This window comes from Carcharhinus amblyrhynchos, chromosome 5, assembly GCF_965287045.1.
Source record: "Carcharhinus amblyrhynchos chromosome 5, sCarAmb.v2.hapA, whole genome shotgun sequence".
In the NCBI taxonomy this organism is placed as follows: Eukaryota; Metazoa; Chordata; class Chondrichthyes; order Carcharhiniformes; family Carcharhinidae; genus Carcharhinus; species Carcharhinus amblyrhynchos.
In genome coordinates, this window is record NC_137328.1 from 83,913,550 (window position 1) to 83,928,950 (window position 15,401).

The 15,401-nt window shown below is 41.8% G+C and overlaps 1 protein-coding gene across 1 annotated transcript in view; it reads left to right on the forward strand.

The window, feature by feature from the left end:
• The window catches only part of mctp1a (multiple C2 domains, transmembrane 1a), a 505,516-nt gene that overhangs the window by 210,084 nt on the left and 280,031 nt on the right, over window positions 1–15,401 (forward strand). Inside the window, exon 8 of the mRNA XM_080189110.1 lies at window positions 15,123–15,309. Coding sequence (XP_080045236.1) covers window positions 15,123–15,309 — 187 coding nt within the window. The remainder of the gene's footprint in view (window positions 1–15,122; window positions 15,310–15,401) is intronic.

The following is a 15,401-nucleotide window of genomic DNA, read 5'->3' on the forward strand; positions in this document are numbered from 1 at the left end:
ACTCTTAATGTCCTCCAGACAACTTATTTCGCACCTATCTTTATTGGCTACCATACATTGCCTTCATCCAAGTCATTAATAGAGTTGTGGCCTCAGCACCAATTCCTATGTAATTCCACTATTGCAGCTTGCCATCTCAAAAAAGGTAATGTCTTGAGATGATTAGCAGATAGGAAGCAAAGACTTGCTATAAATGGGTCTTTTTTCAATTGGCTGCAGTGACCAGTGGGGTACCACAGGGATCTGAGAAAGGACCCTAACTGTCATATTATATATTAATGATTCAGATGAAGGAACTTAAATATATTAACTCCAGATTTTCAGTTGATACAAGATTGGATGGGATGATTTGGACAGGCTCAGTGAATAGGCATGTGCATGGCAGATGAAGTACAATGTGGATAAATGTGAGGTTATCCACTTTGATAGCAATAATAGGAAGACAGATTATTACTTGAAAGGTGTAAATTGAGAGAGGTGGATACTCAAAATCTTGGTGTCCTTGTGCATCTGTCACTGAAAGTAAGTGTGCAGGTGCAGCAGGCAGTAAGAAAGGCAAATAATATGTTGGCCTTCATAGCGAGATGATCTGAGTAAAGGAATAGGGATGTTTTGCTGTATTTGGAGAGGGCATTGTTGAGGCTATACCTGGAGTATTTTGTGCAGTTTTCATGTCCTTATCTGAGAAAGAATGTCCTTGCTTTCGAGCAAGTACAACAAAATGTTACCAGGCTGATTCCTGGGATGGCAGGTCTGCCATATGAGGGGAGACTAAATCAGTTAGGATTATATTCACTGGAGTTTAGAAGTGTGAGAGGGGATCTCATAGAAATTTATAAAGTTCTAAAGGCCTAGACAGGGTTGAAAGAATGTTCCAAATGGTGGGAGAGTCCAGAAATAGGGGTCATAGTTTGAGATAAGGGTAAAGCTTTTAGAACTAAGGTGAGGAGAAATTTCTTCACCCAGAGAGTGATGAATGTGTGGAATTCACTATCATAGAAAGTAGTTGAAGCCAACATGTCTGATTTCAAGAAGAAATTAGATATAGCGCTTGGGCTAAAGGTATCAAGGGATATGGGGTATCAGGATATTTAATTTGATGATTAGCCATGATCATAATGAATGGCAAAGCAGGCTTGAGGGGCCAAATGACCTACTCCTGCTACCGATTTCTATGCTTCTATACTCCATTTATCCCTACTCTCCTCTTCTTGTTAGCTAACCAATCTTCTATCCATACTAATATGTTACCACAATGAGCTCTTATTTTGTGTAACCTTTTATGTGGCACCTTATTAATTGTCTTTTGGAAATCCAAGTACATCATACCCACAGGTTCCTCTTTATCCACCTTGCTTGTTACTTCCTCAAAGAACTCACAATTCGTCAAAAGTGATTTCCTTTTCACAAAACTATGTTGACTCAGACTGATTGCGTTATGATTTTCTAAATGTTCTTCTGTTACCTCCTTAATAATAGATTCCTGCATTTTCTAAGAAGTTAAGCTAACTGTCATACAATTTCCTGCTTTCAGTCTCCCTCCTTTTTTGAATTAAGGTGTTGCAATAGCGATTGCCCAATCTGCTGGGACCTTTCCTGAATCTAGGAAATTTTGGAAAATCATAACCATTAATTTACTATCTCTGCAGCCACTTCTTCGAAGAATTTAGGTTGCAAACTACCAGATCTAATGGCTTGTCAGTCTTCAGTTCTAATACTTTTCCTAATACCATTTCCCTGGTGATTGTGGTAAAAGTTCCTCCCTCCCTTTTGCACCATGATTTTTGAGTGTAATTATGATGCCTTTTCAGTTTTCTACAGTGAAGGTAGGTGCAAAATATCAGTTCAATGCTTCTGCCATTCTCTTCTTTCCCATTATGAATTCCTCAGGCTCACTCTCTGAAGGACCAACACCAACTTAATTACTCCTTTCCTTTCTCATTACTTCTGGAAACTCTTATCTGTTTTTATATTTCTACTTAGTTTTCTCTCATACTCGCTTATTATTGTTGTCATGACTCTTTTCAGGTTTCTTAAATCTATCCAATCTTCTGATCTACCAATAGTCTTTGCATGGAGAGTCTGCAGAAGGATCTAGATAGGCTGGGCGAATGGGCCAGGAAATGGCAAATGGAATTTAATGTTGGCAAGTGTGAGGTGGTCCACTTTGGTAGGAATAATGGTAGGAAGGACTATTACTTATGGGGCGAAAAACTGCAGCAGGCGACGGTGCAGAGGGACCTCGGGGCCCTTGTGCATGAGTCGCAAAAACCCAGCTTGCAGGTGCAGCAGGTGGTCAGGAAGGCGAATGGGATGCTGGCCTTCATAGCGAGGGGGATTGAATATAAAAGTAGGGAGGTCTTGCTGCAGCTGTATAGGGCATTGGTGAGGCCGCAGCTGGAGTACTGTGTGCAGTTTTGGGTGCCGCACCTGCGCAAAGATATTTTGGCCTTAGAGGGAGTGCAGAGGAGGTTTACTAGGCTGATGCCGGAGTTGAGGGGGTTGAGCTATGAGGAGAGGCTGAATAAACTAGGCTTGTACTCGTTAGAGTTTAGAAGAATGAGGGGAGATCTCATTGAGACGTATAAGATGATGAATGGGATGGATAGGATAGAGGTGGAGAGACTCTTCCCGCTCAAAAAAGACAGTAGGACTAGGGGGCACAGCCTCAAGATAAAAGGGGGGCGGTTTAGAACGGAGTTGAGGAGGAACTTCTTCACTCAAAGGGTGGTGAATCTCTGGAATTCTCTGCCCGTTGAAGTGGTGGAGGCTGCCTCGCTAAATATTTTTAAGACGCGGGTTGATGGGTTTTTGATAAGAGAGGGGATTAAGGGTTATGGGGAGAAAGCGGGAAAGTGGAACTGAGCAGCGACAGATCAGCCATGATCTTATTGAATGGCGGGGCAGGCTCGAAGGGCTAGATGGCCTACTCCTGCTCCTATTTCTTATGTTCTTATGTAACAGTGTACAATTTTTCATTAAATTTGATGCTATCCTTGACTTGCTTAGTCACAGATGAGTGTGGCATGGAGGCGCAGTGGTTAGCACTGCTGCCTCGCAGTGCCAAGAACCCAGACTTAATTTTGGCCTCAGGTCACTGTCAGTATGAAGTTTGCACTTTCTCCTCAAGTCTGTGTGTTTCCTCTGGGTGCTCCGGTTTCCTCCCATGGTCCAAAGATGTGCAGGTTAGGTTGATTGGCCATACTAAATTGACCCTAATATCAGGGGTATTAGCAGGGTAAATGAGGGTTAGGGGAATAGGGCCTGGGTGGGATTGTGTTCGATACAGACTTGATGGGCCAAATGGCCAACTTCTGCACTGTAGGGAGTTCATGATTCTATGATACATCCTTCTCATGGAGTCCCACCCTTGGTCACCTTGCAACCATATCTCTGAAAGAGACATTATGTCATACCTATTTATTTCTAATCATGCTATGAAGTCTTTTTTTTTATGAATGCTGCACACATTCAGATACCAAGCCTTTAATCGCCATTTTACCATTCATGTGAGACTAATTTAAAATAATCAGTGAAGCGTGTAACATTTATGAAAAATGACATGCATTCAAAAGCAGGGGCCCATTCTCTAGGCAAAAAGGATATGTTCAAGCACTATGCCTTTTTTGAGTTACTTGGAAGCTTGGGGTGCCTGTTGTTTTCTCCCAGTCAATCCAGATCACCTTGTCAACCAATCCGCACCTTTTCTCCCAGTAATATAAATTGTTGCAATTGTTTGAAATTTGGAATTCTTGTTTTTGTCCTGCTGAGTGCAAGACTAAAATCTTCAGCAACTTGCTCTTTTTAGCAATATTTTATTTTTTACCAATAGTTTTTTTTTGGATAACATGCTGCTAGTGCCACTCTGTAATTGGCTGTTGCAATGTGCAGGATAGTAACACAAGTTGTATATCCACTTTAATTTATTTTCTCCTTCTTCTTGTGAAGAAGCACCCATCATTCATATGGCAATTCACCAGCAACACTGCTAAGATCAAAACCTCAAAAGATTGTAAATTTGGGGCTGAATTAAGTGGGGCATTGGAACCTGCCAAGGGAAAATCAGCTGCCTGTAACTATTTAATAGCTAATTTTCATTAATAGGTTGGAGGCAGGGCTCTGGATCAGAAACTCCAACCTCAGAGAGCTGCCAATCAATCAACTCCAGGAATGGCTGTCTCAATAGGAGTGGTACTGCATTTGGGGCTTGAGGAGACAAGCTGCACTAGATCCAGCCTAACACTTGGTACCAAACTAGCAGGCCCAGGGGAGGAGGATGCAAAGTTAGGGCTTGAATGGCTATGTGGGATGAAGAATCTGAGGAAAGGTAACCCATTGGTGAGGCCCACTGATTGGCCCAGGGGACCATCTTGACATCCACTAGTCCGCACATGGAAACCTACCAGATCTTGCCATGGGACTGGCAGCAGCACTATGAGGCCCTTACATGGACATTAACTTTCACTTAAGGGCCTTATTTGGTCCACTGGAGGGCAGGCCATCTCCACCGCTGCTGAAAAATTGCACTGGGGGCAAAGGCAGCCCAGAAAGCAGTGTAAAGACTGCCCACCATGTTTCATATGCCCACCCTAGCCTGAAACCCACTGGCAGGTTTAAAATCCAACCCTTAGTGCCACATTCACTTGCTACTATTGTAGCAACACATCAATGTAACTATAACGCACTGGAAAATTTCACAATTTGTTAAAGATGATAAATTTATGAGGAACATATCTTATTAAAAATTTAATGGCTACATCTTGTAAATCTCAAAAGTACTACTCCAGTTATCCATCCTATATCTATCTATTCCTATGCTGTGTTTTGGGCTGATCAAATTATATTTCCATATATTATCTTTGAATTCTTGTTAGATAGGAAATTAAAGATGCTGCAAGTAATTTCAGACTTGCTATGTTATAACTTTTTTTTATACATGACAGATTGAATCAAATCTTCATTAGAATCTTATTCCATTAAAAATCCTAAATATGTCATTGCCTTTGAACATCTGGAAACCGTGGGGTCAGAAACTGTAGTTACACATTTTTCAGAGCACCATACAAGCTGCGTAATCTTTCAGAATTAGATATTGAAGTTGTTATAATCCCTGCAGAGACTGTTATCATTTAAAGAGGATTTGAAATACCTGTTATTTGCTAACCACAACATTCCATGGATTAAATAATTTAAGTTACTATATAAGTCAAACAAAGCAAACACAGCCAACTGAACATTACTTTAGGTTATCAATTATACTTTACAACATAAAAAATGAACATGGTCACTTATATTTTAAAACTGAACTCCTTATCTGAATTTTTTCTTTGACTTCTCCCCCAGAAACTCTTTGGGCAGAATTTTACTGGCACATCCGCCCAAGTTTCGCACAATCCCATTCGAGGCCAATGGAGAATGTCATTCTCCGAGCCAAGCCCATCCCCAGAATCGGGGCTGGCATGCTGGTAAAATTCCAGCCTTTGGCTTTTTATTAGGCATTTGAGAGTTCCTTCACTTCCTAGGACCAAACCAAAGTGCCATGGCTCTCAAAAATTTACTTTGATCCTCTTCAGTGATCCTGCTTTCCTCTGAGCTTTCTTGGGGTCCTTCCTCTAGACAAACAAATCTCACCACTTCTTAAGCACTTCACCATTGTGGACACTCCAGTTCAAGTATGGGCTCTACTGCACTTCTGTTTAGTGCCTCCATCTCAGTGTACCTTTGTTTTCTGATAGCCATTTTTGCCTCAGGTTTACAGCTCTCAGCAGACTTACTTTCTTCGCCTGCTGAACTCAGGGCTTACACCCACCAGCTTGGGTGCTTTTAGCTCTAACCCCAAATAACTTGTGGAAAAATCCCACAACTTCCCAGAATTCCAACCAGGGCACCACCCTGAATTACTCATCTCTGTGGAGACAGAACTTTGTTGAAATTTCTGATAGATTTTTGAATTAATTATTTTTTATTTCAGAATTAAACCTTTTAACCCTGAGGTCTGCAGGAATAATTCACTTCTCTAACGAAGACAGGACAATATGCAGCTCAGACACCCTGTCTTGAGTTTTCTAGCTAAATGAGCCCACCTGCTGTTTTATAGCTCTTTCTCTCTCTTCTATTCTGACCTTATTAAACAAACACAGGCCAACCTTTGAACTGCCATTACTTGATGTATCCTGGCAATTTCTAAAGTCCCACATTTTAATTACTTTATCCTTCAAATTTCAATCTTTCCAAAACTAAAATTACCTCTAAAATATGAAAATGAACCATGAAATAGATGATTATGACGAAGTTTACTTGGTCAATCTTTTTGCATTGCTGGTGATTAAAATAAAACAGATTTTCAAGGCCAACCCAATAGTCTCAAGCTCTGGTTTATACTAACAACACTATGATATTCAATCATGGCTGATTTAGAATAATAAGTCTATAACTTTTAATCAAGAGGTTTCAGCAACAATTCAAACCATAAAAGCAAAGCTGAAATGGTTCTCATTTGAATTGAGATTAAATTACAGTATTTAGTTTTCCTCAACAATCTATTCTTTGCGTAATGCATGATATTACAAACATTGGAATTCAAAGGTAGTCTATTCACTATTGGAAATGGCAAAAATTACATTGATTGAAGACAGAATCTAATTCAACATCACTACTATAGAGTAGTATTATCACATGATTCACAAAAGGATTGAATGTGGGCAATGTACTATAGTTTGGAGGCACTAGTGAAATATACTGATTATAAATAATGATTATATTTTTGTATAATCAGTTTCACGTCTGAATTGATTGACTTACATACAAAATAAGCATATTTTTCAATCGAGAAAGGTTATACACACAGGATTTTCTACTGAAGCACTAATACAGTGCAGGTCTTACCATTTCTGAATTAGTTATCATTTGCTCAGCATGTCTAATTAGATTTTGATATTAAGTTTTTTGGGGATGTAGTACTAGGGTAGATAAATAGCGAACAATAGGTGTAGTATACCTGGATTTCCAAAAGGCATTTGATTAGGTACGACACAAAAGATTAATAAGATAAGGGCTCATGGAGTTGGGGTAGTATTTTGGCGTGGATAGAGAATTGGTTAAGGGATAGGAAACAGAGAGTGAGCATAAAGAAGGCTTTTTCAAGTTGAAAGGCAATGAGTTGAGAGGCAGTGAATAGTGGAATGCCACAAGGAGCAATGCTGGGGCCCCAGCTATTTATAATCAGCTCCCCAGTGTTGGATTTGGGGGAACTGCAAAGATGCCCTGCAGAATCCCTCTCCAAACTTTACAAATAAGCAGATGCACAGCAATTGCCCAGAAGTACACAGTGAACAATCTAAAAATGTGACTTAATCACTAAATTTGGATGGTTCAGGCAGGCTCTTGCTAATACTTACACTGAAAAAGTCAACTGCTTGAAACCTTTTATGAATTGGCCAATGCGGATCAGAGCAACTTCCCTACAGACTGGGGGAAAATGAAGGAGAGAGTAAATGGGATCTCATCCTCAGTTAACTAGGACTCTAGCCTGAATCCAGGTGCTGGGGTTCCAACTGTTCTTCCTCACACACAAATCAAATTGCAAGGTCATTCTTACAGCTGATCCTTGGGTTTGCAGTTGGGCTGTGCAACTGCTTATCTGTAAAGTTTGGAGAGGAATTCTGCAGGGCATCTTTGTAGCCCCCGCAAATCCAACACTGAGGAGCTGATTATAAGTAGCTGGGGACCCAGCACTGCTCCTTGTGGCATTCCACTACTCACTGCCTCTCAACTCATTGCCTTTCAACTTGAAAAAAGCTTCCTTATGCTCACCCTCTGTTTTCTATCTCTTAACCAATTCTCTATCCTTGCTAAAATGCTACCCGAACTCCATGAGCCCTTATCTCATTAACCTTTTGTGTGGTGCCTAATCAAATGCCTTTTGGAAATCCAGGTATACTACACCGATTGTTTGCTATTTATCTACCCGAATAGTACTACATCCCCAAAAAAGTAATATCAAAATCCATTTAGACATGTTGGGCAAATGATAACTAATTCAGAAATAATAAGATCTGCACTGTATTTGTGCTTCAGTAAAAAATCCTGCAACTATTAGCAAGAATCTGCCTGAACCATCCAAACCATCCCGAGCTGAGCCACAATGGCCAATTCATAAAAGGTCTGAAGGAGATGACCTGCTCAGTTACTATGAGAGTAGGACTTTATTCGACTTGCCTATGGCAACTTAAGTTTAAGTTTTAAGTTTATTTATTAGTGTCACAAGTAGGCTTACATTAACACTGCAATGAAGTAACTGTGAAAATCCCCTAGCCACCACACTCTGGCAACTGTTTGGTACACTGAGGGAGAATTTAACATGGTCAATGCAACTAATCAGCACATCTTTCAGACTTTGAGGTTGTCATGCAGGAACCAGAGGACAAAAATCATGGTTTCCAGTGTTAGGTCTTCAGCATGGTGGAGTGCAGATTTTTCTGTAGTGTACTGCACAATGTGGCAAGTAAAGTCACTGTACAGCCAGTAAATTGCACATCGGCTTCCTCAGGCAACATTCCGTGCATCAAACAGAAAATTCTGTGCCTAAAAGGATGTGATCGCACTGGAAGGGGTGCAGAGGAGATTCACCAGGATATTGCCTGGGGTGGAAAATTTAAGTTATAAAAGAGAGATTGGATAGGCTGGGGTTGTTTTCTCTGGAGCAGAGAAGACTGAGGGGCGACCTGATTGAGGTGTTCAAGATTAAGAGGGGCATAGACAGGCTGGATAGGGAGCAGCTGCTCCCTTTAGTTGAAGGGTCAGTTACGAGGAGACACAAGTTAAAAGTGAGGGTTGGGAGGTTTAAGGGGGATTTGAGGAAAAATTATTTTACCCAGAGGGTGGTGACACCTGGAATGCATTGCCTGGGAGGGTGGTGGAAGCGAGATGCCTCACATCCTTTAAAACTACCTGGGTGAGTACTTGGCATATCATAACATTCAAGGCTGTGGGCCAAGTGCTGGCAAGTGGGATTAGGTGGGCAGCTCAGGGCCTTTCATGCATTAATGCAGACTCAATAGGCCAAAGGGCCCCTTCTGCACTTAGTATTCTATGATATTATGCGCTCTGGAAAACATGACTGCAGACTGAGGTTCATTGCTCTAAATATTTTTTGTGGACATCTGTTGGAGAGCCCTGAGTTTTCCCAGGACATGGCGAAGATGCACATCATATTCCTGTATATTACACCCCCCAAATTAGCATCATATTAACTATGATCCCACACGGTTGATCTGCAAAGATTTGTTGCATGTCCCACTGGAAGACCTTACTGCGGTGGAGATATTGTACTGCATACATAGAAAATGGTATCCCCCTACTGGAGATATAAATGTAGTCAGTTTTAAAGATGCCAAATCTAATGGGATCTGCCAAAATCTACATTTTGCATCAAACACAATGAATACCTTTGCTTGTGACACGTCTGAAATCACCTGCTCCACAGTCTTCTGGGGGTGCTGTGTTCTGAGTAATCCTTTGTTCAGATGTACTGGGTCGATGCCATGACCTTGCTATCCTTTTTTACTGCAGCTTCCATTGCTGAGGCCCATTCCATGACCTGCTCGACTGGCGTACTTACATCCAATGCTGTCGTGCGATGCAGCTCACCAATGCCTTTTTTGTCTCAAGGCCACTAACACTCTTCTTGGACCACAAACTGTTGGTGGAACAAATTGCATGGAGGGTGTGGAAAGTCTGCAGAGAAATCTGGATAGGCTGAGCGAGTGGGCGAGGACCTGGCAGATGGAGTATAATGTTAGCAAGTGTGAGGTTATCCACTTTGGTAAAAATAACAGTAGGAGGGATTATTATTTAAAAGGCGAAAAGCTGCAGCATGCTACAGTGCAGAGGGACCTGGGGGTCCTTGTGCATGAATTGCAAAAACCCAATCTGCAGGTGCAGCAGGTGATCAAGAAGGCAAATGGAATGTTGGCCTTTATAGCAAGGAGGATAGAATATAAAAGCAGGGAGGTCTTGCTGCAACTGTACAGGGTACTGGTGAGGCCGTAGCTGGAGTACAGTGTGCAGTTTTGGTCGCCGCACTTGCAGAAGGATATATTGGCTTTGGAGGGAGTGCAGAGAAGGTTCACTACTGATACTGGAGATGAGGGGGTTAGCCTATGAAGAGAGACTAAATAGACTGGGTCTGTACTTGTTGGGGTTTAGAAGGCTGAGGGGGGATCTTATAGAGACATATATGAAGGGGATGGATAGGGTAGAGGTAGAGAGATTCTTCCCGCTTAGAAAGGAAAACAGAACTAGAGGGCACAGCCTCAAAATAAGGTGGGGGGGTGCAGTTTAGAACGGAGTTGAGGAGGAACTTCTTCACTCAAAGGGTGGTGAATCTCTGGAATTTTCTGCCCGTTGAAGTGGTGGAGGCTACCTCGCTAAATATATTTAAGTCATGGGTGGATAGGTTTCTGACAGACAAGGGAATTAAAGGTTATGGGAAGAAAGCGGGAAAGTGGAACTGATCCACTTCAGATCAGCCATGATCTTATTGAATGGCAGGGCAGGCTTGAAGGGCTAGATGGCCTACTCCTGCTCCTATTTCTTATGTTCTTATGTTCTTAACCAAGTCATGTAATCACATGTGATATACGACTGGCAGTTTGCCAATGACCAACAGTCAAAAACATCGCTGTACAATATCATCTCAGGGGCTTGAAATTTGTGAGGCATGCACTTCTAGGCCAAGTTTTATGAGCCATAGCGTGCTGCTATATTGAAATCCTAGTAGTGGCTTTACACTCCGAATCACAATGTTGAAATCAAAGTTTCGTTGTGCCCATGAAAGATAGTGATAACTTCAAGAGTGATTACCTGGCCACCATAGACCACGAGATCCAGTACCGCATCTGGGTCCATGTGCCAAAGGTTTTTGCTAGATAATATACATTTCATCCTGGTATTGGTCTTAACTTTACGCCTGGTGTTACTAGAGAAAACATGTGGGGTAATGAAGATCTTGCCCTTTTCCAAAGTAATTCTACTTCTGCAAAATTATGTTGATGTTGGTGTTGATGATGTTGCTGCTGGTTCCATGACCATGCTACTTGGGTTGAATTGTAATTTATCAATCTTACTAATGTGCCTAGTCCTTGGAGATCGATTAGGAAATGTGTTGCTGTTAACAGAAAAGGATTGTTGTTGCTTGGATCTGCAGCAAAAATGCAATTTTATAGCAAAAAGTTTCAAAATGACAACTTAAGATTGAATAGACTCGTGTTTTTTTGGTTGGTGAAGTGAAAAGTATGGCAATCGAGGCTGAGGTTCTTAACTGGGAGGTATATGGCTTTGAATTTTTGCCAAATTGTCTCAGGTTCTCCTTTCTTGTCATCAGATTGGAAGATAAATGTTCAAAATTTTGCTATTGCTCAGGACCCACCAAATTAAATGTATGCCTGCACTTTTTTTGGCTTCTTGTAAAATGCTACATTACAGAATATGAACCACTCCTGTTTAAACTCCTCCTAGTTATCTGCCATGTTTTCTTCGAAGATTAATGGGTCAATAGTTTGAAGTCCTCGCGCCATGCAGTTTATTTGTCTAATTGCAGCTAAAAAAAAAACTCTTGTGCTCTGCCCAGGGTGCTGGGGGAATCTGGCACCCTCCCATCATATGTTGCTAGGTGTCATTGCATCATCACATAGTTATGTGACGACCAAAGCAAGAATCACAAAAATGGCAGTGCAGGCTGATGCCAGACATATCCCGCTGGCCAAATTCACTGCTCTTCCACAACTTCCCCATCTGACTTGGAAAGGAGTGTACCTGAAGTCTCACATAAGTTTAGGACCACTGGACCCATCAATATTTCCTTACAGGGCATTATTTCTTCTAAAATAACCTTATGTATTTGTCACTACATTGTTCAAAACCCTGAGTACCACAAGCAATTCTTCAACCATTATTGTGTAGGAATTGCTCAAATTCAGAAATAGTATTGGGTGTCCTGCAACTTGTATCTAAATTTACCAATGCAGTATAACAGAAAACATTTCACACATGGGATAGAGATTAGTAGCTGCTTAAACAGGATGCAGCAATAGCAGATGCAAGATGTCTATGTGCGTGTGTGTCAGTTCTCAGTGTTTTCGGAAACATGGAGCCATTTGGAGCTAATAATGAGCACTCCTTTTAAATTTGTCTTATCAGGTTGCCCAAAACATAGTGCACAAACTAAAAAATTCAAAGCCATCTCCCATTTATTTGTTGTGATTTCCATCCCCTCTGTCTTCAAAGACCCAATCTCTCAATGGCTTGCCCCATCAGCAGAAGAGTGGGGGGGGGAGGGAGCAGGGGGGGGCGCATCTACACTCCTATGGCCTGCAACACAGACCCAATTATAAATTGTGGAGAGAAATGTGAGCATCACTTGCAAGGCCAGCATGTGTTGCCCATCCCTATTGCGCTTGACCTGAGTTGCTGCTAGGCCATCTCAGAGGGCAGTTAAGAGTCAGCCACATTGCTGTGGATCTGGAATCACATGTAAACCAGTCCAGGTAATGATGACAGATTTCCTTCTGCAGATATGGCTGGAATATGTTTATGCCAACTTAATAATAGTGATGCAGCGATTATAATGATAGAAACACAATCGCTTATTGCAGTTGAACAATACTTGGACACACACTTGAAGTATTGTGAACTACAAAAGTAGAGACCAAGAACTGAAAAAAAATTAGGCTGCATAGCTCTTTTTGGCTGGCACAGACACAGTGGACCAAATAGCCTCCTTCTGTTTTTATGATTAAATTCCTCTCCTAAAAAAAGACACCCAACAACCTACTCTCAATCATTAGCAAAGGAAGGTGTCATCAACAGTGCCATCAAGTGCAACAATCTGTTTGCTGAAGCACAGATTGGGTTATGCTAGAGCTAATCTGCTCCAGACTTTGGTCCAAACACAGTCAGAAAAGCTAAATTCCAAGAGTTAGGTGAAACTGATTGCCCTAGACTTCAAGGCAGCAGTTGGCTGAGAACGGATTGAAGGAGCCCTGGCAACATAAGAACATAAGAAATAGGAGCAGGAGTAGGCCATCTAGCCCTTCGAGCCTGCCCCACCATTCAATAAGATCTTGGCTGATCTGAAGTGACTCAGTTCCACTTTCCCGCTTGCTCTCCATAACCCTTAATCCCCTTGCCTACCAAAAACCTATCTACCCGCGTCTTAAATATATTTAGCGAGGCAGCCTCCACCACTTCAACGGGCAGAGAATTCCAGAGATTCACCAGCTTTTGAGTGAAGAAGTTCCTCCTCAACTCTGTTCTAAACTGCCCCCCTCCTTATCTTGAGGCTGTGCCCTCTAGTCCTGCTGTCCTTTCTGAGCGGGAAGAACCTCTCCACCTCTACCCTATCCATCCCTTTCATCATCTTATACGTCTCAATAAGATCCCCCCTCATCCTTCTAAACTCTAACGAGTACAAGCCCAGTCTATTCAGCCTCTCTTCATAGCTCAACCTGCTCAACTCCGATATCAGCCTAGTGAACCTCCTCTGCACTCCCTCCAAGGCCAAAATATCCTTGCACAAGTGCGGCGACCAAAACTGCACACAGTACTCCAGCTGCGGCCTCACCAGTGCCCTGTACAGTTGCAGCAAGACCTCCCTACTTTTATATTCAATCCCCCTCGCTATGAAGGCCAGCATCCCATTTGCCTTCCTGACCACCTGTTGCACCTGCAGACTGCGTTGAATTGGAGTTGGAGAGACAAACCTCTCTACTGAGTCGTACTTAGCAAAAAGGAAGACGGTTGTAGTTGTTGGAGGTGAATCATTGCAGTTCCAGTACGGGAGTTCCTCAGGGTAGTGTTCTAGACCGAATGATCTTCAGCTGCTTCATCATTGAACTCCCTTCTAAAGTAAGGCTCAAAGTGAGGATGTGAGGATGTTTGCTGATCATTGTACAGCCTAGAACAAAGAAGCCTGCTTGCTTGGCAACCCATCTTCCACTTCAGACATTCACTAGCAGTGCACAATCACAGTAGTGTATACCGTTTATCAGGTGCTCTTCAACACCACCTTCCAAACCTGTGAGCTCTACCATCTAGAACTTGAGCAAGGGCATAGGGTTACACCACCTCCTGTAAATTCTCCAAGCAACATACCGTATGGACTTGCAGATAAATTACTGTTACTTTATCATTGCTCAGTCAAAATCCTGGCACTCTCTACCTTATATCACTGTGAAAGTACCCACACCATATTGGTTGCAATAGTTTAAGAAGGCAGCTCACCAAACTTGCTCAAGGCCAGTTAGACTTGGGCAATAATTGCTGACCTTGCTAGTGATATTCGGATCCTGAGAAATCATTTTAAAAAATAAAGGGACATATATTCATATTGTGTATCACTGGGTGCAGTGTCAGCAATATGCCTGTGACATCCACTCTAAAGCAATAGTAGGAAGGCCTGAACTACTTTCAGTTTCAGACCCCATCAACATTGTTTGGACCCCATTAACCTCTTGTTGCCAAATTAAAAGCGTCAAAAAATCACTGTGCTGAACTTCGCCCATTTTCTGTTCAGGAAAATTAGCCAGCTGCTCCTTCCATCTGGCTGACAACTAAACCTTTTGTGGGTAGAAGCAGATGCCATGTAAATGGCTTGGGAATGGACCAGCTGTGGACTAGGGAGTTTAGTGTAACCTGAAAAAGCTGGTCCAAAACACAGAAAAATCTTTAAAAGCTTAATTTTTTGGAAGAGTCATCCAGTGGTCAGTTTGGCATTCAAAGTCTGGAGAAATAGGACTGAAGTGCACCATACACAAGTGACCCATTCCCCCCTTAGAACACTGCAGCTGGATCCTATAACTGATGGGTGACATGTACTGGCCCTTGCCTGTTTTGGTCAGAATGCTGGGTGATCTCTTACAGGCCTGCCTTTAGGTTGATTGGGGTGGGACAATGGAGGCACAAAGTCTTTGCCAGATTTTTAATGGCAGGTCACCAGTTTTTCAGACAGCAAAATTGGATATAAAATATTTAATATAAGAATTGACCCTAAGTATCTTTATTTTCCATTAACCAAATTCTACAGGCAGGTAATTGATTGATCCTATTTTCTTTTTTTTTTGCAGGTGTCAAGTTGACTTATCGGGCCTTTCTAAGGAACATACACATAAACTTGACATCCGCCTGTCAGAAGGGAAAGGCCATATAGTACTTCTGGTCACTCTAACAGCATCTGCTCCAGTCAGTATCTCTGATCTGTCCTACAGCACATTGGACAATGAGGAAGAGCGCAGAAATATAACGTCAAGATATGTATGTATTATTAGTCTAATATTTTGAATGGTCATTAAAATCAATTTTTATTATCATTTTAAAAATCTGGATTTTTAAGCTGTTATAAGTAA